We start from the raw sequence: 25,752 nt of genomic DNA on the forward strand, positions 1-25,752 counted from the left end.
GAATTTTCTATCTTTTGCTCTATAAAATTAGGAAGTATTATGTATAGATTACAATTCATTCATCATTAACTGGTATTCAGTTCATATTTTAGACTATCCTGACTTGATTCCACCTCAACAGTTTTCTAAAATGAGCCCGAAGTGGAATGTATTTATGTCCTGTGTGAAATATTCCAGCTGTTAAGGGGATTGAAATTGAATATATATAATACAGTCAATACCCTGTACATAAAAAGGAATGATGACAACTTAGGACTCTTGGATGTTGGTGGAAGCATTTATATTAAAAATAGTATCGTTTTCATAACATACCAGTCTTTCATGTGAAATTCTTATTTTGTATTAATCAGTATTTTGGGGTGTAAGAGCAGTTTGGGGTATAATCTAGAAATCAAAGAAATCAAAGGATGGTAACTCTGGATAGACACAGATGCAGACAGATCTATGTAAACAGATCTGTCTATTTTAACTGAAAGTTTCGTGTCATTTCAGCCTGTAGTTTTCTGTTGGCTTTTAAGATCGAAGCTGTTCAGAGGGACCATCTGAGCTGTGCTCTGGTGAAATGGGCTGCATTTGGTAACATCGGACTTGGTTGCTTTGATAGTGGAGAATTCGCACTGGTGGTCCCTCCATTGGGGATTCCATTTCTCTAGGGTTACACCTCACCTGAAATGTTTCTTCTTGTGGAAGACATGCTCTGAAGGTTCTTTCTCCCTCTTTTCAGCTGCAGTTTCAAGATGCATCATAATCCTCTTATAACAGTGATGTTCAGACAGCCACTGTGTTTGATTGTGACAGGAGGAAATGGAGAATTACTTCAAAATATCAGAGTATTTTTTTTGTTTTGTAAAGATTATAACTAATGTCAGTTTCCTCAAAACGTCCATCTAGTAAAACTCTTTATTCTTTTTTTTAAATTAATTTCTTTATTGATTAAGGTATCACATATTTGTCCTCATCCCCCCATTCCCATCCCAAACCCCTCCCCACGCATGCCCCCACTCCCTAAAACTCTCTGTTCTTGTGGGTGTTTTTTCTCCAGCATTCTCTTACTTTTTATCCCAATTTGTACTCCCAGTGAAATTTTTAGAATGTTGATCTAATGTTTCCCAAGTTCTTCAGTGATAAACAGCTGAAAAACAATTTAATTTTGAAAAAATTAAACAATATTTGTTGAAAGGAATAAGAACAAAATTTTGGTATTCTAGTAATAAAGAGCCATTCGGGGATTAATTCCGGGCCATTTATAATCTTTTCAGATTAGTTTTCAATATTATTTTGTCAAGTATAGTCAATGAAGAATTTGTTATTCATGTATTTATAGGTTGGTTAGTCATAAATATTTTACGAATGGAGACATTTTTAGCACTGCCTAATGGCTGGCAAGTACAAAGAAATACCTTTTCTAACTTAGAACTTATTTGCATAATTCAAAGATGTATATAGCTAGAGTTGCTTCTATATGTATCCTTTCACATTCCTTAATGCTCCATTCAGACCTCTAGAAATCTATCTACAAGCAATTGGTTTGGGTGGGGATGGAGCGGAAGGGATATTTGATAATGAAACCAAGAGGATTTGCTTTCTTTATGAGAGCAAAGAAATAATTGTGTAATAGAATCCATTGTTTTTATGTGCAGAGTGTTATTTTAATTTTAGGAGCTCATGCATTGAGACTCCATTCTCCATACCGCAGTTAATTTCCAGACCAAATATACCTTGACTATCGCATTAGCATATTTAATTCATGTTGTTTTTCAGCAGTTCTTGATACATCTTTGGCCAATTGGATAGACTACTCCAATACAGCATCTTTTATCTCTGACACTTCTTGTACATTGAGAGTCCCAGTTGTCTATAAAATGTGAGTGAAACAATGTGGTTTATATCAGGGATAAGTAACTCTTACCTTAGCTATACCCATTTATTTCATCTTCCTAGCAGGATTTGAAGCACGAGGAAAGATCGATTAGACATGCGTGGTTATTGAGGTGGTTGCAGTCTGATGAACTCAGAATGAAACCCTTCTCTACCGGCCCAGCCTGAAAAGAGCTCTCTCTCCTTCAAACTTTCATAATTCCGATTGATGATGTTACTCCTCAAATCAGCATCCAGGAGTTATTCAGCACTGTGCTCTTGAGCTGTTACATGATTCCCGTGTATGTTCTTGAGCTCTTACTTGACTCTGACCATATAATTATTCTATATATATGTATGCATTCGATCTTTCCAACTGAACTGGAAACTCGTTCAGAATCGAGATTGTGCCTCTTGAACTTCTTTGCCAGTTTCAATGCAATAAGTGAAATGCCTCACACGAGGGAAGCGTTCTGTAGTATGGCAGGTGGGATGCCAGGTAGAATGGAGGGGGGACCCGGTGATGACAGTGGCAAGGTGTCTATGTGACCACTGAAAACTGCCCTGCGTCCTGAGCTGGAGAAGTTTCTGTGAGGCAGGAGCATGGTGTGTCTAGGGTAGAGCTGGTAGGTGATGTGAAGGCCAGGGGAGACCCTGAAATTCTGAAGGCTGCAAACCTTCTGGTTACAGAATGGTGTTTCAGAACATTAGCTCTACTCTACGGACCACTTCATAGCAGGTATCCCCAGCTCTTAGCTTGTTACTGGACCGGTCCTTTAAACTTAAGTATATTAAAGGAGGGCCCTGTGTTCCTGTCACTCGTGTCCAAAAACCCATTTATTTTTATGACTCTGATAACACTTTCAAATGGATATTTCTGAATATCCAGTTTTGCGTTGACACAATGTATTTTCTGTTGATGAGTTTTGCATAAATTTAACCTTCATTATATATTGATTCCTGGGAGTGCAGGCTTGGGTTTCCAAGTCCAGGATGCCATTCATAACGGGATAGATTTGAAACCAAATGGCTGGGCTTGTCCCAGTACGTCCCTTTGTATAATTGCTTGACTGTACTCACTGCATCATAAATAATAATGAAAGCAAATGTACGTTTATCAGGGAGAATCAACAAACCCGGCACTGACTTGCGCACTGCCCTTGTCCCACAGGCATTAAGGCCAGCTTCCGAACAAGGGTGCCTGAAGGTTTGCTCGTCTTTGCCGCGTCCCCGGGCAACCAGGAGGAGTACTTTGCCCTTCAGTTGAGACATGGACGTCCTTATTTTCTCTTTGATCCTCAGGTAAATGATTACTCATAAGAGTTAAGGTGTTTTTTAAAAAAATATTTTTATTGATTTCAGAGAGGAAGGGAGAGGGAGAGAGAGATAGAAACATCAATGATGAGAGAGAATCATTGGTTGGCTGCCTCCTGCATGCTCCCTACTGGGGATCTAGCAGCAAGCAGGCATGTGCCCTGCCCAGGAATTGAACCGTGACCTCCTGGTTCAGAGGTCAGTGTTCAACCACTGAGCCTCACCAGTTGGGCAAGAGTTAAGATTTTTGAGTTTCTTAGGTGCCAGGTACTAAGGTAAGTGCTCATGTTTTCACATAAAATCCTCACCAGAAATGTAGAGGTAAGTACTATTATTATCCCCACTTTACCAATGAAGAAAAAGAAACATACACAAGTGATGTAACTTGCCCACAGCTAAAATAGCAGAGCTAACTTTCAGAACACATAGCCGGACTCGACACAATTAATGACCATAGGTTCCTTATATAATGAAGATGAAAACTTTTAAATAAATTTGGGGAATATTCTTTCATTGCTGTTCTTCTTTGGGTAGGGATATGAGCACAGCTTCTTGCACAAAATGAGAGCTACCCCAGGTTTAAATAAGCTTATGTTTGTTTGATATGCCTCCCACTGACATTCGTTATTTCTCTTTTAATTACTTTGGGGCTTTACCTGAGATGAGATTATCTAATGAGCATCCTATTGTAGTCATCAGATCAGTAGTTATTTCCTTAATGTGTCTTTCTTACCGGACTGCAGATTCCAGTGAGGGCAAAGTCTATTTTGTCCTTAAATATATTCTTGAGGCTTCACACAACCCTTGGAGCATAGTACATGCTCAATAAAGAAATGTCTGTTGACATATTGGCTAATTTAATGACTTGAAAATCATTGGTAAACTACTACTCAGGCTCAAAGACAGTTACCCATTTTCTAGAATAAGATTTTCAGCTCTTTAAAGATTATGTTAAAATTTAATTATTTGTTTTATCAGTTAGATACTTTGACTTTTATTAGTGGTTATTTTTAAATTATAGTTCCTGAATCTATTCAAAATCATTAAATTTTGAGTTGTAAAATAGCATTTTTTAGGAATTTAAAGTTACCACCTAGCATATAGTTTCAAAATAACTTGGAAGTCATTGTGTACGTTGTTCTTACAAAAACCTCTTAGTGAACATAAGTGATGAATGGGATGCATAACATACAATGTAACCCTACATGGAGGCTACAGGTATAAAATGTATTTGGTTCCCTTCTAGCTATCCAGTGCATTCTACGAATAAATATTTAGGAGAATGGAGAAAGATTCCTCATAATATCTAAAATTACATATGTGCTGTCATATTCTGGACTGAACTTTTGGAACCATTGTTAAGAGTCAGGGCAGAAACAAATGACTCCAATTTTTAATTGTATTTTTTAAAGTCTCTAACAATTAGCTATAATCTTTCCGTTCTTTACTTGATTGATTTCAGTTTGAATTTACTTGATCAGATGATATTTTATTGACCAATAATGACTTGACTGGTGATTGTCATTTAAATGTTTTATGTTTGGTGACATTAACAGGAAATTCACAAAGCATTCTAATTTCACCTCCTAGGAAGCTATGACACGGAAAGGTTTCCAACAATTCTGAATAGCTTACAGTTAACATGTCTGATAGCTTCCAAATGGGAAGAACAAACTGAATGACATGGCACCAGAATTGATCACAGCATTATTCTCTTACCGTTGATTGGGGGAAATCATCTTGAAAATGATGATCAAAGAATAATATGCTAAGTAGAAAGCACATGTGACATACCAAGTCTGTATGTTCTTGCCATGACTTTATCTCCCAATAAATGTGATTTCCAATGTAGAGACCTATTAATACTTGAGATAGTTGCCAAACATCATATGAAGAAGCACTAACTCAGGCACCTGATCTTTTAGAATGCAGCATCGTTTGTAACAATTTTAACGCTAACTAAGTACACTTTGATGAGACAGCATTTAATAAAATGCTCATTAATTTCATCATTAGCAAGGGTATGCTAAGAAGTAAGCCAGTTTCTTATGTCACGCCCAATTAGCATGCCATGCTAGTAATCCCATTAGTATTGTTGAATTCACTAATGGAAAAACTAATGGGCATGGTACCAGGGCACATTAATTGGGCACGACACCAGTTCTGGTTTTAATTATTAAACTACGATAATGAAATGTGTGTTTGTAAAGTAGTAAAATGTTGAAATAGGGTGGAAGGAAATAAAAGAGCATGCAGAGGAAAGAGATATAAGAAGAGTCAGCCTATGAAAATCCAAGGGCTAGAAAATGGGCTTACCAAGTGGTCGTTTTTCTTGCCAATCGAGTTGTCTATAGAGGGTGGGATATTGTTCATGAGAGAAGCAAGCCAGTTATACTCCTGGGAAATTAAAAGCTTTTTTTTTTGTAATATGAAATTCTGTATGTCATACGTGTTGTCATGCTCTGTATGAGGCCTGACAGGAGCCAATTAAATGTGTAGAATGGACATGTTATATTGCTGGAGCTATTTTAGGGAAATTTAAACATAAATGTTTTAAATAGTATGGTTAACATTGCACTTTTTGTGATATAAATCTTCAGCCATATTACATCAGATAATGATCAGTTTTCTCTCTTTGAAAAACATGATACCAAAATAAGTAGTTTCGTGAAACATTCCAAGTAATAAAATATTTTACCCAATCTTTTTTTTTTTTGGTTTTTAAATATTGTTATTGGATTGAAGTTAATTATTGCCAAGGAAATAAACTTCATTAAGAAAGAAATATTTGCCCTAGCTGGTTTTGCACAGTGGATAGAGCACCAGCCTGCGGACTAAAGGGTCCCAGGTTTTATTCCGGCCAAGGGCACATACATGCCTGGGTTTCAAGCTCGATCCCCAGTAGGGGGCATGCAGGAGGCATCCGATCAATGATTCTCTCTCATCATTGATGTTTCTATCTCTCTATTCCTCTCCCTTCCTCTCTGAAATCAATAAAAATATATTAAGAGGAAGGAAGGAAGGAAGGAAGGAAGGAAGGAAGGAAGGAAGGAAGGAAGGAAGGAAGGAAAGGAAGGAAAGGAAGAAAGGAGGATTTACATATTTATTTAGAAGGTTTAGAATAATTTTCTGATTACTTTTTCTTATTAGTAGTATTAAATGATGATGGTGACAAAGTTCAAATATCTTTTACTTAGTCTTACTTGCTCATACACACTAAAGGAGCACCATTGTGTCATTTGTGATGTACTAAAAAGGTGTTCACTTGACTGTGAAGTGCTGAGACAGAAGGTTCTTTTTCCTTCTCTTTTCTTACCCCCACATCCTTTTTGCAAATCTCTATTCTTGATATATGTCATTTCTTGGTATCCACTTAGGAACTCATTTTAACTGTAATACTATTACCTGAGGCATAAGTATGAATGCTAGATTTTAGAGAACAAGCATTGGGTACTAAGTTTAACCACAACACCTATAGTCAATTTTTTTAATAGCTGACTAATTTTAATGTGACCGCATTCCTTATTAGTAGTGTAATGTACATAAGGAAAACTAACTTGCCAGACCTTTCCCTGTCGTTAAAACAATATCAATTGAATAGTACTTCGTTAGTTTCAACTTCTTGTCTTTTTTAATATTTCTGACAAAAATTAAAATAGAAAATTTTAAAATAGAAAATGTATTATTACCTTTCTGATGAATATAGCTCATCAAAATGTAAGTGTACTTGTAAGAAATTCTTATTCCAAAGAGAAGTTCTGTTCAGAGTTCTGTTCCAATTGTTCATATGGGAAATAATATAGTAATTAATAAATGGTAATACAAGAATGAATTGTGTCTTGTATACTCAGAATGGTAAACCTAATTTTCCCCACTTGTATATGTATTTTTGTTTAAACTTATGTTCATTCATTTATTCACTCTTTCATGCCCTTCAGGGGTCTTCAGTGGAAGTGACCACCACTAATGATGATGGCAAACAATACAGTGACGGCAAATGGCATGACATAGTTGCTGTGAGGCATGAGGCTTTCGGCTGGATCACGCTTGACGGGCAGTACACGGGTAAGAACTTGATGTCTGTCCATGGCTCTGTTGATAGGCTGATGTTGCCAAACGTTTTGTATCTCTCTCCTTTCACCTCTTCCTCCACACGGTTTCACCTAAATTGCATTTGAGTTGGCCTTTGGGTGCCTCTAAAATGAAGCCTGACAACCATTTTCTCATCTGTGTGGGGTTTCAGTAAAGCAAAAAGAAGACGAGCTCATCAGTGGCGGTTTCGTCTCTTGTACAGTTCCTTGCCGTTTGCCGGGCTTGTACTGAGGTTCTGAACCTCATGTTACTTTTGACTCCCAGAAGACAGATAAAAGGAAGCAGTTATTATACGCATTTTAGTGATAAGGAAACCAAGGCTCAGAAAAGGTACATAATTTCTCCCAGTTTATACGGTTGGGGGGTAGCATTCTTGCGGTGACATATCCTGTCTTCGCAATTCTAAGTCGAGTGTTCCTTCCATCTTACCCTGTCTGTCATCGTCCTCCAATTATAAAACAGTCACAGTGCCTGTATGATGTTGCAGGCTTTTATCAATTCTTTCAGGATATAGAGCACTGCAATGAGCACTTACTATGTGCCACCCACTGCTCTAGGCACTCTGGACACAAAGAGCAAAATTTACACTTCAAGTGCGAGAGGGACAGGGAACAGAATAAACAAATATTGAACAAGTATGAGAAACATGCTGAGAATAATAAAGTAGGATAGGAGGGAACGGGGTGTGTGTGTGTGTGTGTGTGTGTTGGGAGGGGATGTTTGGATTTTATAAAAGACTGTTAGTAATGGCCTGTCTGCTAAGGTGTCGTTTGAGCAGAGACCTAAAGGGGTAAAGGGGGCGATCAGGAAAGTATTCAGCAGAAGGCTGTTTCCAGCCAGGGACCTGAGGTGGGAGATGTCATATGTGGCATGTCTACAAACCAACAAGAGGCCAGCGTAGGATGTAAAAGGGGTGGAGGGCAGGCTGTGAGGTCAGAGACACCAGGAGGACTGTATGATGTGAGGCTTAGAGGACTTTTACTTGGAAAGAAGAAAGCAACTAGGGAACTCTGGGAGAGGAGCCACATGGAGTGGCTTCTTTCTTTAAAGGGAACACTCTGGCTGCTCTTAGAATACATTTTATGGGAACAAGGGTAGAAGCATGGAGACCGGTGAGGAGGCTACTGCTGTAATAAAATAATTCAGGACAAAAAAATGATGTGATTTTTGAACCAGGGAAGCAATGAGATGTAATGGATATGTATCTGGATATAATGAGGAATCGGGAGAGATTGTAAATGTTACATTGAAAGGATTTGAACAGGCATGCTACCACCTATGGGCCATTGTAAGCTCATGTCTGTTTTTATGAAGTTTTATGGAAACATGACTATCCATTTGTTACGTATTGTCTGTGGCTGCGTGGGGCTGTACGGTCTGCAAAGCCTATAATATATACTTCCTGGTCCTTGACAGAAAGGGTGTTGCTCACTCTTAATGTGCCTGCGTGCCTGCTAGGTTTGGGGCTGGGGCCACTGGAAGAATGTAGCCGCCATAACTACGATGGACCAGAAATCAGGAGAAGCGGGTTGGGAGAATGAGATGTTCAGCGTCCAGTTGGAACGTGTTAAGTCTTGTATCTCTATGAGGCTGGATCCACGTGGAGATACCAGGCAAGTTGCTGGACATACAAGACTAAGTTCAGGGAGATTTGCAGGCTAGAGACACACGTGGGAGTTGTCCGCAAAGATACTCCCAAACAGCGGAGTTGTATTTAAAGTTAAGGGACCAGACGTACCTGGGCTCCTTGCCATGGTTTGGGCTCAGAAAAGAAAACTGATTTGCATGTTTTTGCAATAGAATCAGGGCAACGGGCCCCTCTGGTCTTTGGCCCTGGTAGTTCGCACAAGACATCATTGTAAATGGAGAAAGCGATCAGAGAGGGGAGGAGGTCTGGGTCATTGACCATCCAGATGTTTGGGGTGATGAAGAGGAACATGTGAAGAAAATTAACCAGGACGGGAACGAAGGTAAGAGGAGACCAAGAAAGAGCGAAGTCCCCCAAACCCAGTGAACGGGTTAATCGTTCTTTAAATTAGTAGAAAAAGATCCTCCTGCAGCCCTACCTGGTGTGGCTCAGTGGATAGAGCGTCAGCCTGTGGACTGAAAGATCCTGGGTTCAATTCCAGTCAAGGGCGCACACGCCTGGGGTGCGGGCTCCGTCCCCAGTAGGGGGCATGAAGGAGGCAGCCCATCAATGATTCTCTCTCATCATGGATGTTTCTACATCTCTCTTCCTCTCTGAAATCAATAAAAATATAGTTTTAAAAAAGAAAAAGATCCTTCTACTGAGGTTGGGATTCTCTCTTTTCCTCCGCAGGTTCCTCGGGGCCCCTGAATGGCAGCACTGTCATTGGCGAGAACACGGGCGTGTTTGTGGGAGGCCTGCCGAGGGGCTACGCCATCCTGAGGAAGGACGCTGGTGAGTGTGGGGGAGGCACGGACTTGATACGTTGTCGCCAATATTTAGAATAGTATCCAATGGCATTCCTGTAAAATATGAGTAATGTGTTATTTTAAACTTCATGCTGGTTTCCTATATCAATATGCCACAAGTTTCTACTAGTCTCTTTTTTAGCCCTAAAGAAACCATGTATTATTTGCATTGAAAATCTTAGTGACCAGTCTTTGATGTGTCAAAGTTCATTAAACTTGTACTTAAATGAATTATACTAATTTCTCAAAGTTATGATATTTTATTTTAGCACTAAGTGTCAGCATTTTTGAGATTTTTAAATTGAACACAAAACAGCACTGAAAACAGAAATGGCAGTGGCTTGGTTTTCAGTTGAAGTGAATGGAGCAAAGAACGTTCCTGAATACGGACCAGACGGTGGGCAAGCCACTGCTCAGGCCCTGGATATCCGTCGATGACTAAAATGCGGCCTTTGCCATGATGGAGAGAACAGATAATCCCAGCCATGTGCCCCAAGTGCTGGAATTGGGGCACAAATTAATTCCTGTATTTTAAGACATGGAATAAAAACTGACCCTAAAGTGAAATTGATAAAACTAACATGAATGAAATTAATCTAAGGAAACAAAATCACCCTTCCTAGAAATGAGGTCAACTTACTGATTGACTTGTATAACAGAGTAGTTTATTATGATGATGGTACTAAACTATAAACTACAGATTTAATAGAAACACTTCCTTTAAATACTTTTAAAATGTGATCGCTCTTTCGTTTCTAAGACCAGTGGCTGATGAAATCTCCTGGTTAGTTCAAAAGTCAATATTCTTCCTAATACTATAAAACCAAGGGTTTTTGCCATAACATCTCTTTCTGCTATATGATGGGTCTGAACCAGGGCTAAATGTTCTGTTACCACTTAGCATAGGTGGTGGTGTGGCATTTACAGGAATCATTAAGAAGTTTGCAATAAACAGGTAGAGAGCGATTCCCCTATTCTCTTATTTTAATTGCACATAAAATCAATTGCTTGCAAAGCATTTTTCAAAAGACATATTTCGTCTGTCAACTCCCACAGGCATAACCCGAACGGGGTTTGTGGGCTGTCTCAAGGATGTGCATTTTATGAAGAATTACAGCCCCTCCGCTCTTTGGGAGCCTCTGGTTTGGCAGAATTCTGAAGAGCAAGTCAACACATACGACACCTGGGAGGGATGTCCCTCTTCATTGCAGGAGGGAGCGCATTTCCTAGGCGCAGGTGAGTTCTCAGGTAGCCATCGGTCATCGCTGTGCACCCGGGTTCCAGCCTTGGCATACTTGACTCTCCCCTGTCCAATTACTTTGACCTCATGTGAATACCTAGATATGTCTGATGCTCAGAATATGAATACATAATATAGATGGTAAGACCCATAAATATCTATTCATGTGGAAGCTCTGTAATGGCCCAGATCAGCTCTGAGTGTCCGTTTGTCAGTCGGTTGTTTTACTTAGAATGGAATGTACTCAGAAAGATGTTTCAGCCCGGCTGGTGTGGCTCAGTGGTGGAGTACTGACCCAGGATTCCAGAAGTCACTGCCCGGGTTGTGGGCTCGATCCCCAGTAAGGCGGTGTCCAGAAGGCAGCCGATCCATGATGTTTCTCTCTCATCATTGATTTTCTATCTCTCTATCCCGCTTCCTTCCTCTCCCTCTAAAAAAAAAAAAAAAAAAAAAAAAAAAGATGCTTCAAAGGAGTTACCAGATGAACCCACAGATATCTGTTTATCATGTAGAGGGCCAATATTTCTCAGTAAAAGTTCAGCTTTGTACGGAGGTAAGTAGGTCCTGAAGGAAGAGCTGGAGAATATAACCACTATCACTGCCATTTGTCCCAGGCTGCAGCAAGGCTGAGGTGCAGTGTCCCTGACATGTCCCCAGCTACTGGCTCTGCCTGGCAGCCCCTGGGGTAAGGGGTGGAGTAGAGCATGGCAGCTTGGGGGACATGTCTTGTTCTTCAGATGGAAGCCCAACTTTGCCTCCTGCCTTTAGAATGAAGTTGGTCAGTTACCTTGTTGCTTAAATTCCTTTCAGAATAGAAAGCTGCATGTGTACATTTCCATTGCTCTTTCTCGTCACTGTCATTACTCAGAGTTTCTACGGTCAGTCCAGGTGCTTATTGTTAATGGTTCTATGAAACAGTGATAGTCTTAGTTGTAGCCACGATTTAAAGAGCAAAGTACTTCCTCTTAAAAGGTATGTCAGGTTCCTTCTGCCACTTCCGTAAAGTTACAGGATTTCTGTTACATGTCTGTGTGTTGTTTTTTATTGATTTCATAGAGGAAGGGGAAGAGAGAGGGATAGAAACATCAGTGATGGGAGATAATCATCGATTGGCTGCCTCCTCCATGCCCCCTACTGGGAATCGAGCCTGCATTCCAGGCGTGTTCCCTGACTGGGGAATTGAACCTCGACCTCCTGGTTCATGGATTGATGCTCAGCCATTGAGTCACCCCAGCTGGGCTACAGGGAGATTTCGTAACATTGATTGGCATCTTCTTTTGTGAGAGATTTATCCGACCGCAGTGTATACCCTCAGGGTATCCTAGGACATACAGTGCTGGCAGTTTGTCATTCCACGTGCTGATATGTACATCTCCTTTTCTTTGAAGGGTTCCTGGAACTTGACCCAGGCACGTTTCATGGCGGCCTGGACTTTGAGATTTCCTTCAAGTTCAGAACAGACCAATTGAATGGGTTGCTTCTTTTCATTTACAACAAAGACGGACCTGATTTTCTTGCCGTACGTTAATTCTTTTAAGTAAATATATTTTAAAATGTCATATTCCATTTTAAAATAAACCATGGGTTTACATTATACTAAATTGAGGGTTTCTTTCCATATCACTTTCAGTTCTAGAGGCCTTTCCCAATTCCCAGAAGCTTTCTCATCCACCCCGTTTCTGTCTTGGTTATGGTGATATTTCACATACTCTCTCTGTTAGACGGTGTTTATATTAGAGCAGCAGGTCCATGGAACATAGCAGGGGTTTCAGTGTTTATTGCATGAATGAAAGTTAAATGAAGAACTGCTTGCCTTACCTGATGTACTTCACAAAGATGCTATTTATGCATAGCCAAAGTAGTAATTTTTATCTGGCTTTACTTGTTTCACGAGACACGATTGAGCTCAAGTTTTTAAGTATCCTATGGTTCTGATTTGACTTCTAACAAAACAAAAACACCGTAGGGAAAATAGCTATCATGTACCATTTTGAAAGAAAACTTATTGGAGGCATTTCCTGTCTCATGAAAAATTGGGCAAACTATGATCCTATTAGAAAATGGCACCTTAATCTAAAAGAAGCAATTGTGTTAGTTAGAGATTTAGACTAATAAAACTGAAATAGTGCATCAAAATATGTCTTACAAATTTGAAATTGAGTTCACCAACCAGTTAAAATAAACTTAATCAAGCTTGACATTTCATTTTCTTATTGTCTTGTCATATTTCCCCCCAAAATTAAATTGATATGTGAAGTAGTATTTTCTCATTTTCTAAAAACTCAAAAACAGAACCATAGTTCAAACTGTTCTGTCCTCTTCAGTCACCTATGCTTGGGTTTAATCTTTACCTGGTTTGCATCCCCCAAAAGTATCTGCCTGCCTCATGTTGTGTCATATCATATAATCATTACTGCATATGACTTCCTTTGACTCACTGCAGTATTCTTCATGTCAATTATAAGCTTGCAAAGTACTTCATTATATGCTACTCCATTTGGCTTAGAACAAAGTAGACTCTTTTTATGGAGTGTTTTCAGAGACATTTCTTTCTTTTTTTAAAAATATTTTTTATTGAGAGGGAGAAAGAGATAGAAACATCAGTGATGCGAGAGAATCATCCATCGGCTGCCTCCGGCACGCCCCACACTGGGGATCAATCCCACAACCCGGGTATGTGCCCTGACCGGGAATCAAACTGTGACCTCCTGGTTCCTAGGTCAACGCTCAACCTCTGAGCCAGGCTGGTCGGGCTCAGGGACATTTCTTGCTTTTCTTTAAGAAACTGAACTTCTGCTCTCTCCCAAAGTGTCATTTTTAGTCTATTTTTAAAAAAATCTTTATTGTTGAAAGTATTACATGTGTCCCCTCATTGACCCCTTCTAGTCCCTCCCCCATCCCCCAGGTCCTCACCACCCTATCGTCTGTGTCCATGGGTTATGCATATGCATACAAGGTCTTTGGGTGATCTCTTCCTGCCCACCCACCCTTCCTCCCCTGCTTTCCCTCTGAAATGGAGTCTGTTCATACCTGTTTGGTTCTTTGCTATGAATGCAGGTGGAGCTGAAGAGTGGAATGCTGAGCCTCCGGTTAAACACCAGTCTTACCTTCACCCGAGTGGATCTGTGGCTGGGGCTGTCCTACTGTGACGGGACGTGGAAGACGGTGACGGTTCGGAAGGAAGGTGCCCTGGTGTCCGCAAGCCTGAATGAGCTGATGGAGCGCGTGTCACAGCCCGGAGCCCAGCCGCTGGCGGTGAACTCCCCCGTCTACCTGGGAGGAGTCCCCCCAGAGCTGCAGGACTCGCATGCACACCTGGGTTTGGAACCAGGTAAACTCCACCTGGAGGAATCGCCAAATCATGGCAGCCCTGGTCTTACCAGGTTTGGGTGGTGCTGTTTGGGTGGTTCTTGTTTCAAGATGTATCCAGCAATAGAATCAGGGTAAAAGCGACTCCCACCCGCCCCTTTATTGCAGAATGTGAAGTTAAAAAAAAAAAAATCACAGACCACTTCTTCCCATAGTTTGTAAGTTGCCCTTAGGAATGTGCCCTCCTCCATAATCATTATATTTACAAATGTATTGCCTATTTATAATGAATATATTTATTCTAACCTGTCTTCAGAAAATATAATTTTAATTTACATATTATATACTTCTATGTTTTCTTAGAAAACATGTGTTTCTGGGTTTTTTTGAAGACTGATCATTATCTATATTTATAGAATAAAAACATAAATTAGGTAGGTGTGCAACTAGGAAACTGGCATTCAGTTCACTAGGGCTGTTTTCTGACGTAACGGCTAAGTGTCTCCATGCATCCCAACGACACTCTCCTGCAGCAACGCACACGGAGAGGTGGGTTTAGCTGAATTTCAGACATGCTTGTGCAAAAATAACTATGTTTCATTGATTCCTCATAATCAGGAAGAAAAAGTTCATGAGTGTATGAGTCATACTGAAGTATTTAACTCCTATCATGGGTTTTAACATAATCAGAGGAAAAATAACTCCTGTAACTCATAGCATTTAACTCACATAATGAGATTGAACAGCATTAGAGAAGTTATTTATTTTGAAAGGTAACAATGGCTGATTCTGTGCTGTGGTGCCAGGCATGCTTCTCAGAGCTTTCCAGGAGATTGAGTTGGTTGTTCCTAAGGAGCCTGTGAGTTAGATGTTACTACCCGTGTCTGTGTCCCCATCTGACTGATGAGGAACCTGGTGATCAGGGAGGAAATTGCTTTGTCCAAGGCCACGTGGCTGGCAAGCAGCTAGCAAGCCCTTTGGTCAGGCATCTAGGTGTCAGAGTCCACTTTCTTATAAGAAGTGCTCTCTCCATGGGCATGGGCCACTGTTCCTTCTCTATAAGGGGGGCATGGGGGGGCGGGGAGCACAGGGACTCCCTGCCTGTGGCCCAGCATGCACCCACGTAGAAAATGGTCTCTACCTAATTCAAAAATCCATGCACTGTGAATGGTTAAAATTTCCACAAAGCAGCTTTTGCCTATTTGGTAAGTACATAAAGATTTAAATGCCTTTGAATAGAAAATATATGGCACGCTCTAAGAAGACGTTTAGAAGGGTGCAGGTAAGGAGTTAATGAATATCCGAGGTGTACGACAGTAATGACATTTCCAAGGCACTTAAGATGTAACAGAGGCTGGAAATATTACATCTATATAAAGGCTTCTCCTGGATTCAGGTCGCCAAGGTTAGAAAGAGCTTGGAAACCCTTTATCTGAGCGAGATGACTTGACCTTATTTACATCTAGGGAAAAATCCCTGCCACGCGTTTTACTTTAAAGTGTTCCAACACCCATTCCCACGAGGGCCCTAAAGACATGGCTTAAACGGGGATTGTCATAATGACAGAAGTTTAGAACATCAACCTAGACCCAAGGGGAATGATTTAATCCATGCTGTGACGGAGTCTATAATACTGCAAGATACTTTATTTATGGGTAATACTAAATTTTTATCAGTGCAGTATCAGCTACATCAGCAGGTCTCAAACCACTGATAAAATATGAAGTACAGTAGCTGGGACAGAGTAAGAATTCAGTAAAATTACCTGTTATCATCATCATCATCATTGTTACTGCTTACCACCATACATTAGAATTGCCTGGAAAGCTTATTAAAAATGCATATTTTTATGACCCTGTTTCCTCAGATTCTAATGCAGATGCATTCTAAGTCACTGCATGTTTTAGACGGAGATCGAGAACATTCACGTGTAGATGTGCTGCACAGCGAACTCAATTGCAGTTCCAGTTCATCCTGTTCAGTGCTGTACCTTTTCCCGTCCGTTACCCGCAGTCTTAGAAATCTCGGTTCTATCAGGGCTGGGTTTTCTTGTTTGTTTGTTTGTTTTTTATCCATTAATGTTGGAATTTTCCTTTGAATCCAATGCAGATTGATTTCTCTGTGTATTTTGGATATGCCGGGCAACATACTTCTCTGGCCATGTATTAGCTCAGATCCTGGGCATTGAGCTTAGAACTGTCCGTGGGACTGTCACTGACCACTAGGTTAGAAGTGAGGACATGACACATGGTGTCACAGGTCATGCTCCCTGGAGGGGGTGGCACTGGGGGCTGAAGCCAGCCCTCCAGCCAGACCACCAGCCTGGCATGGGACCGCCTCCTTCAGAAGGGCTCCTGTCTGAGGTGTCCGCCCATGGTTCTGGGCCACCTTTCAGTTATTTGGAGGCCTGGGAGTGGAGTGGTCATACGAGTGGGCGGGTTTTTTTGTTTGTTCGTTTGTTTTTGATTCTCACAAAGGCAAGGAAGCAAGAAAAGGAAGCGTCCACACTGCTCCCACTCACAGAGCCTCGCCCCTCTTCTTATCCCCCCGCCCCATTCACATCCGGAAGGAAGTTGGGGCGTGTTCCTGACGGGAATACTTCTCAGGGTGCAGATGGGAAAGAACATTGCAGACTTCATTCCCAGAACCCTCTGCCGGCCCCAGGGCAGCACAGTGCGGATGCACAGGCAGCCTCGGCCCGTGGTCTGACCGAGCACCCCTTCCTGGGCGGGATCTGTACTTACAAGCTTCATCCTGTGAATCTGGGCCTTTTTCTTTTTTAACATGTTTTTATTGATTTCAAGGAGAGGAAGGGAGACGGAGAGAGAGAGAGAATCATCGATGAGAGAGAATCATTGATTAGCTGCCTTCTGCATGTCCCACACTGGGGATGGAGCCTGAAACCCAGGCATGTGCCCTTGACCAGGATTTGAACCATGACCTCCTGGTTCATAGGTCCATGCTCAGCCACTGAGCAACACCGGCTAGGCTGGGCCTCCTTCTTCATCTCCAGAATGAAGAAAGGCTCTGTCTGTGTCTGTTCCCACATTTAAAATGCCATCCTGTAAATTAATTTTCAAGGTATTTTTCTTACAATTTTAAAGATTGCGCTGAATCCAACATAACGAAGTTTGCCATCTTACCTGTTTTTACATGCACAGTCGAGTGGCATTAAGTACGTTCACACTGTTGTGCAACTATCACCACCATCCACCTCCAGAATTCTTCCCGTCTTGCCATCTGAAGCTGTCCCCTTAATAACGGGGTGTTTCTCATACCAGCACAGGTGTTGGCCACAGCTGCCTTTCCATGGTCACTGTTTTGCTGGTAGGAAAACTGGTGGGGTGTAGAGAAATCGGGTGATTCCGCTCTGTACCATCAGAAAATCACTGGCAAAGAAATCTGAATTCTTAGCTTTGGAATTTTCAAGCAGATGCCTTTGTATTGAGCTTCATTGCTTTTAATTCAATTCACCCAACTTACAGAGCATCTACTGTGTGTTCACGATAGACCAGCAGTATCGATCGGCTGGGCCTAAAGGAATGTGAATAATAGCAAAGGCGTTTAAAAAGGAAATAGGCCCACGCAATGTGTTTGGAGAGATAATAAGACATCATATACTCTCTGAAGAGAACAATGTGCTCATTGTTACTGTTAAGTTATGTTACTGCTCAGCCTTTGCATGATGTTTTATTCCCACTTTCCGCTGAGGTGCTTTCATCTTGAAAAGAGCTAATCAGGTGCTAGGGGCCTTGCGAACTTGATAGTGTTCAGTTCAGAACGAGTGTGTGTGTGTGTGTGTGTGTGTGTGTGTGTGCGCGTGTGTGTGCGCGCGCGCCCTGGCGATCTCAAAGGAACGCTGCTCGTTTCTTCTATGACCATCTTGTGCAGTTTTCTGAGCAGAGAACTGCCAAACCTCCCTGGGTTGGTCTCTGTTTACACCAACTAGCATGTCACTCAAAGCAACTGCTGTCCCTTGGCCGGCTGGCTGCCCTGCGGTTTTCCAGCTAAACACCAGTGCATCCCCATCCGTTTTCTCCATGTTCCGTGTTCAGTTTCACGGACTTGAACTGCGTGGTGGTCTTTTTAAAGTCAACTGTGTGGATGACACATTCAGGGACACTTCTGGGTGTGGCCATTGCCAAAACAACCCGGTCCCTGTCATGCCACCATGAACCCCAAACTGGGACCGTTTGTATGTTCACGGTTGTGGAATACAGTGAAAATGGTCGAGCACAGCCGTAGCCCCTCTGTCTGCTGATTTTATAGGGACTTCGTTCTGTATCTCTGAAGCGATTAGTGGGGGATGCAGGGCAATATCTGAGGTCCCTAGTGTATTTCAAAACCCTATTCTCTCTCCTGGTATCCTGCATAATACCCTCGAAAGGTATTTTTCCCCAGTGATCTTGTTGAAAAATTACGCTACTTGAAATATTTATTTTTTGTGGCCCTTATACACTCACTTTTGTAGGTAACTTAATTTTTCGGAATCGAGGGCATGTGGATCCCCCACCTCTGCCATAATGTGCAATTGAGTTAAATCTCATTCCAGTAGCATCTACACAGGAGAAAGTGTACACCTAAAGAGGTATAGCACAGGTGTTCAGTTGAATGAAGTTCAGTTGAATTATACTCATCAGCTTATATTTTTCCCCAAATAACATCAATGTAAGCATTTCCTTGTGACAGTGGCGGAGGCATCAAGGATTCCCCCAGGAGATGTGCAGGTTTAGAAATTGTGTCTAACGCACCCCACCCCTCACCCAGATGCCAGGGAGGATGGGTGATGCGTGGCTCTAGCCCTTACGGTGACCAATCTCTCCCTGTTCACCAGGTTTCGGCGGCTGCATGCGGGACGTTGCGTTTGAGCGCGGCACCCCCCTTTGCTTGGCATCTGTGTCCAGCGGCGCGGTCAGAGTCAATCTGGACGGATGCCTGTCAAGTGACAGCGCCGTTAACTGCAGGGGGAACGACTCCATCCTGGTGTACTGGGGCCCGGAGCCCAGCACGCAGGAGCGTGGGCTGCAGCCCTTCACAGGTAACGTGGGGGCTCCGTCCACATGACATGTCACCTACCTCCGCCCCCTCCTCGTCCTGCCTCCTTCCTGCCAGACCATTCCCTTGTCTGCAGGGACTAACATTTTACTCTTTCAACTTCTTCTTTCCATGTAAGAGTACCTGTACCGCGTGATGGCCTCGCACGAAGGGGGTTCTGTCTGGAGTGACTGGAGTCAGGGGCACACAACTGGAGCAGGTAAATAGTTTTTCTCTCCACATGTATATGTGCCCACACACGCACATGCCTGTGCTCCCATGTTTGCGCATGTGAAGAAAAGGAAAGGCCATCACAGTCTTGGCACAAGGACCATGTTGCCCTCTGTGGCAGAGCGTGCCTTGGTTGGCTGACGCCGATGGCTGAAGTGCTTTGATTTTTCAGGTATTTAATAAGTACAGGCTGAGACTTGACTCTTTCCTCTTTAGATGAAGAAAAGGGTAATTTGTCTTAGGGGTGTAACAGCCTGCATCTTCAGTAATAGGCGGGACAGGAAACGGTGATAGACTGGACAGGCCCCAGGAAGGAGCGTCCAGATGACCATAAGGGGGTTGGCCTCCCTCTCACAGAAGGTGCACCTGAAACCTGCGCCCTGGTTGGAAGCACCTGACTTTGGTCCCGTCACGCCAGACGTTTGCGATAGTGTTGACTTTAGGGTCTTAGAATGGCTCTCCCAGGATAGAAACTGCTGACTGGCCTACTCTTCCGTCCGGTTGGAGTGGAGACAACTAGGAGTTAGACAGAATGCATTAGGCTCATCTCAGACAGCCGATTTATGAGTACGTGGAGCCTCTGACAGTGACGATACATCTTTTTGCATAGTGTCATCAGCAAGGCGTTCATCACAGAAAGCTGTGTGAGTCAGAAGCCTTCTACCCTTTTGGGTCAAGTATCTGTCAGAGAGGCAAATACATTTCCGTATGATGCCACTTACATCTCTTCACATGGATCCTGAGCAAGTCACAGTTTATCCAAAGATGTGTTTTTCACCAAGATATTCTCTCATACTTTTTTTTTTTTAAATCAACAACGGGTGACCAACCCAGGAATCTTTTGTGGAATCTTGCCCATCTAAAAGATGGCTGAATACTGAGATGGGCTACTAAGAATAATTTTCAAAGCTCTCTGCCTACGATTTTCCAGAAGAAGACGGCAGGCCCCTTTCCCCAGGATGATTTAAATCATCATCTATTTGTAGGCAAGACAATGAATTGAATGTTCAGAGTTTGGAGAAGGCTCTAATATAAAATATTTACTTGTTACTGGCATGTCCTCTGACCCTATAGCACCCTTTTCTACTTTATTTTTATTTTTTAATCCTCACCCGAGTATATTTTTTTTTCCATTGATTTTTAGAGAGAGTAGAAGGGAGGCGGAGAGAGAGAAACATCAGTGTGAGAGAGACACATCCATTGGTTGCCTCCCACAGGCACCCTGACCAGGGCCAGGAATTTAGCCTGCAACCGAGGTACATGCCCTTGACCAGAATCGAACCTGGGACCCTTCAGTCCACAGGCCGATGCTCTAACCACTGAGCAAACAATCCAGGGACCACTTCTCTACTTTATTAACAAATACACCATAAAGTCTGCCTTTCGTCTGATTCCGGAAATTGGTATCTAGAAAGTGCATCACTTAACGTAGCTCAATTGTCTCCCTTTTGAAGACCATCGAGAAAATATGCAAATAGAGCAGTGGATTTATAGCGACAACCTGACCACCGAGTCTTATGCCATAAATTCATATTTACAGTCTGACCACAGCCCTGAGCAGTGACACGCTCCCGGGGGTTGGAGAATAATTGCGCTATTTAATTATTTTGGAGTCAGTTTTGTTCTGTCCCTTATGAGAAGACCATCTGTTAGACAGATCTGTACTTTGCTGGGCACCACATTTCAGAACTAATAAAATCAGCATCGCTCCCGGGATCCCTCTACTTGCAGCTCGACCGTGTGGCCGGCGTGCTTTCTGTGGGCGCCCAAGCTGTTTTCACGGCACAGACCCCAGCGCTTCGCCTCCGCGCTTCCCCTCGGCCTTTGTGTTCTTGTTGTCTCCCTGGAAGCTGTCCTTGTTTATTGGTCTGAACGGGGAAGTCAGAGCAGGAGGCTACTGGATGTGGGAAACCCGGAGCGATGGCCCTCAGACAGGGCCCCGGAGTCCAGGAGCAGCCACAGCAGGTGTCTCATCCATCATCCTGCCAGGGCTTCCTCAGGCCTTTCCTCAGCGTCCCCAGCGCAGTCAGCTGTGATGAAGTTTTTACTGATCAGATCCGTGGAAACACGTGATAAATAGTTAAAGGTATAGATTTTTAAAATTAGGGGACACAGCTTGTTAAGTGAAGTTTTGCAGTTGCTTTAAAATCCCTTCTTTTGTGTTAGTGGTGTTTTGTGTGTGTGTGTGTTTAATATGTTTTTATTGATTTCAGAGAGGAAGGGAGAGGGAGACAGAGATAGAAACATCAATGGTGAGAGAGAACATGGATCAGCTGCCTCCTGCATGTCCCCCACTGGGGATTGAGCCCACAACCCAGGCATGTGCCCTTGACCTCCTGGTTCATAGGTCGAAACTCAACCACTGAACCACACCGGCTGGGCTGTGTTAGTGTTTTTTTGATATTCTGAAGAAAACATCCCCCAAAATGATTGTGTAGAATCTCAAGGACATGAGCTTCTCCACCCCCTGAAATGCAATTAGGAATGCATCTATATATCATATCTGAGAGAATTTTGATTTTTTTAAAAAATAATTTGAAAACAGTTGAATTTTGAAAGTGAGATCAGACATCCCAGTAAAATACCATCACATTTGGGATAATTTTTGGCTAATCCATTGAAGATATAAAAGTGTCAACCCGCTGTGTATAATAACACTCTTAATTACCTTGCTTCAAAGGGGGACATCGTTCCGTTGTTTGAACTTGTTACCTGCCCACCGTCCACCTCCTTCCTTATGAGTGATGTTTGAAACATGTCAGCTCCATTAAATGTTTGGGGAAAGCCTGGACCAGACTCGAAAGCACGTTATGTCGATGGAGTTTTGATGGTTTTGAAATATCGCTTAAGCCGAATGGCTCAAGATGTGCAGTCATATTAAATCAGTGCTGAAAAGTTACAACTCTAATAAATTGTATTTATGCTAATGGTCGAGTCTGATTTACTGTGGCCATTAAAAGTGAAGAATGGGGCAGCAGTCTCCTCGGCTCGGCCATTTCCTCTTATTTTCTCTCTCTCTCGTCCGCAGCTCCACGCAGCGTGCCAGCCCCCTCCAGAGCCCGCAGCATAAACGGATCGAGCGTCCAAGTGGCCTGGGATGAACCTGTGGAGGTCAGAGGTGTGATTGAGAAGTACATCCTGAGAGCCTGCCCTGAGGGTGGCATGCCTGACCCACCCTGCACCCCCTGTGCCACGTCTGAGCTTGTGCATACCAGCAACCTCTCAGGTAGAGGCGATTCCCAGTGGGAGTAAACCTTATTCATTTGCTTTTTGTTTGATTTTTAAGTGAAAGCATTCTTTAAGGTTTCTTTTCCTCCAAATGCATTAATTATTCATCTATATGTGTCTGGTTAAAAACAAGAACCAGCCTGGCTGACGTGGCTCAGTGGTTGAGTGTCCACCTATGAACCAGGAGATCAAGGTTGGATTCCAGATCAGGGCACATGCCCGGGTCATGGGCTTGAACCTCAATAGGGGGCAGACAGGAGGCAGCCAGTGGATGATTCTCTCTCATCATTAATGTTTCTCTCTCTCTCTTTTCTTCTCCCTTCCTTTCTCTGAAATCAATTAAAAAGACATATAAAATTAAAAATAATAGTAGTGAAAAAAAACAAAACAAGAGCTATGTAATGAAATGGAAGCCTGCATCCATTTGGGATGAAAAGAATCGCCATGGACTTTTATGCATAGCTTCCGTACAAGGCTGCTAGTCTCTCTGTCCCCAGAAGATTAGGTCACAGGTGTCTAGAGCTCTTAAACTCTTCAGACATCTTCTAGGGATCCTGTATGTTCATACAGCACCAGCAGACCTACTTCACCACGCAAAAAATGCACTCTCTGGGACTAGCCCAAGTTCATGGCACCATTATTTATTGTAAAATTGTTGATTAAACCTAATTATGTCTGGGTCCAGGAGGATCAGAGTGCCAGCAGTTTGGAGGGCACCCCAGTGAATCAATTTCTCACGGGCCCACGTAGAGCAATGGGAGTGGGTTAGACTCACGCACATCACACACGTCCCAGACTCAAATCCGTGCAACACGTGTGATAAAGAGCAGCTTACAGATTCATGAAATGTTATAGCACCTGAAATAGAAAGTCAGAATAAGCCTTTGACCAAAAAAAGTAAAATACTTCATAAATCTGATAGAAAAACACACACGTTGTCCTCTGTCAGAGAATTTTATAACTTGAAAAATCATATGGGTTTTGGAGTAGCCTTAATGATCTTGTCACCGTATCTATGGGTCAACCCCCTCTAGCCCTTACTTCCTTTTTTAGACTCTTTAGCCTCTATAGTTCAAATATACCAATAGGTTTTCTTTTTAATCTATTTTTACTTCCTTTGTTTTATTTTTACTACCTGATAAAAACCCACCCTGAGTTAGTCCACAGTTTGACTTTGCCCGGTGGGCACGTTGTAGCTAAACGGGCTGGAAAAAACCACACAGTTTATCACTGAAAATCCTCAGCCTGCATTTTCCAAACGGGCACTCGGTCGTGACGCCAATCCTGTCACATTTCTATAATAAGCTCCTCATTAAATATTTTATATTTTTCCAAACTTATCTAAATGCTAGCCTCGCGTTCTCATCCCACTCTGGATATTTATATTAAATCATCTTAAACACCTGAGGAGAAACGGAATCTATCACATGGGCCTTCTTACTTTCTGATGGATAGGGTTGTTATTAGGGTTTAAAGGATTTAACGCTTTAAAAATAATTTTCACCATAGAATCAGTATTTGCCGTCACCGTTATTTTTGTTTTTATTTTTTACTTGTCTCTTTTTTTGTGCATGCCTGTGTGATCTCAGGGGAATTTACAAACATCTCCCCTGACCAGTCTTCTCATATATAGAATGGGGATAGAAACCTTCTTTATGTTTTATAATTGTTGTAAAGATAAAAAATGAATTTCCCACATGAAATATTTTGCTCAGAGGTAAGCACACATTAAATGGCCAGTGAATTAATTGTCTGTATGCCCTTTAGTCTCTGGATTCTAGGTGATTGCTTTATAATTGTTTCCCTTTTATTTTCCTGATTTTTGCAATGTTGATTCTACTCTTTGAGCCTTTTGAGATGATTTTTAAAGTTTTTTTGTGTGATTCTTTTATGTAATTTGCATTTGTTCCTCATCTCACCAGCTTGCCTCCCTCTCAGCAGTCTCAGTGTTTATCTCTTTTGACATTTAAACATCTATCTCTCATTTAATCGATTCCAAGTTCTTGTTTTTCTTGTTAAAATCTTTCTTATAATCTTTATTGTTGCAAGTATTACAAAGTCCGCTTTATTCCCACATTGACCTCTTCTAGCCTGCCCCTACCCCCAGACCTAGGCCTTCTCCACCCCATTGTCTGTGCCCATGGCTTATGCATATATGCATACAAGTTCTTTGGTTGATCTCTTCCCACCCACCCATCGTCCCTGCTTTCCCTCTGAGGTTAGAAAGTCCGTTCCAAGCTTGTGTTCGGCCTTGTGACTAAGATCAAGTGTAGAATCTATTCTTAGCACATTCCAATTTCTTGTTGATCTTTTGCATATCATGAAACTGATGAGGAGGAAGCAGGTTTCCTGACTTATCTTCTCCCAGAGCACCGTAATGGGGTCTAAACGCAACCCCCAGTTTGGCTAAATGCAGTCCCACCCCTAATTATAGCATCCAGTTCCCCATCCCTAAACTTGTCTTTAGATTGGTGTTCACTCAAGGAAATGAAATCGTTTTCAGATTATTTTACAGGACCCCTAGTGGTTCATAAAAACCTTTGCTGGGATTAGGACGGGGTCCACAGATCAGTTCGCATAAGTTTGTGCTGGCCTCAGAGCAGTCTGTAGGCCTCAGCTTCTGTCTTCTCAGTATTTCCAGACAGAGCTGCTGAGAGCTCATGGACATGCTGGACCGGCTCAGATTCCGCTTGCCCCGGGCTCTCCTTCAAGTCAGGTGTCCATGGGCCTGTGTTTCATGTCCTGCCACGTGTGTATAAACCTTGGCCATTGCAGTGGGGTCCTCACATGGCAGTGGTTTCAACCAGGCGCAGACTACCGTGCAGGGAGTTTTACAAGTACTGATGCCGGGGCACCGCCTGCAGACAGCCTGTGTTTGGTCGGGAATGCAGCCTGGGTGCTGGTAGGTAGGTATTTCCTCAGTGTTTATGGGTCACGGTAAAGCCAGCATGGGAGACCCTGGTCCACGCGGAGTCTGACCAGTGGTCAAGTCTCAGTTTTGCCCAGAAATG

General features: G+C 42.4%; 1 protein-coding gene across 1 annotated transcript in view; it reads left to right on the forward strand.

Moving 5' to 3' along the window:
- USH2A (usherin) overlaps positions 1 to 25,752 on the forward strand; it is a gene marked incomplete at its 5' end in the record, with an annotated part of 419,390 nt that overhangs the window by 145,165 nt on the left and 248,473 nt on the right. The window contains 9 exons of the mRNA XM_080650916.1: positions 3,029 to 3,159; positions 7,110 to 7,236; positions 9,584 to 9,685; positions 10,756 to 10,935; positions 12,328 to 12,458; positions 13,997 to 14,270; positions 19,083 to 19,286; positions 19,422 to 19,502; positions 22,542 to 22,739. Coding sequence (XP_080507042.1) covers positions 3,029 to 3,159; positions 7,110 to 7,236; positions 9,584 to 9,685; positions 10,756 to 10,935; positions 12,328 to 12,458; positions 13,997 to 14,270; positions 19,083 to 19,286; positions 19,422 to 19,502; positions 22,542 to 22,739 — 1,428 coding nt within the window. The remainder of the gene's footprint in view (positions 1 to 3,028; positions 3,160 to 7,109; positions 7,237 to 9,583; positions 9,686 to 10,755; positions 10,936 to 12,327; positions 12,459 to 13,996; positions 14,271 to 19,082; positions 19,287 to 19,421; positions 19,503 to 22,541; positions 22,740 to 25,752) is intronic.

Source organism: Plecotus auritus (assembly GCF_963455305.1).
Source record: "Plecotus auritus genome assembly, chromosome: 14".
NCBI lineage: Eukaryota > Metazoa > Chordata > Mammalia > Chiroptera > Vespertilionidae > Plecotus > Plecotus auritus.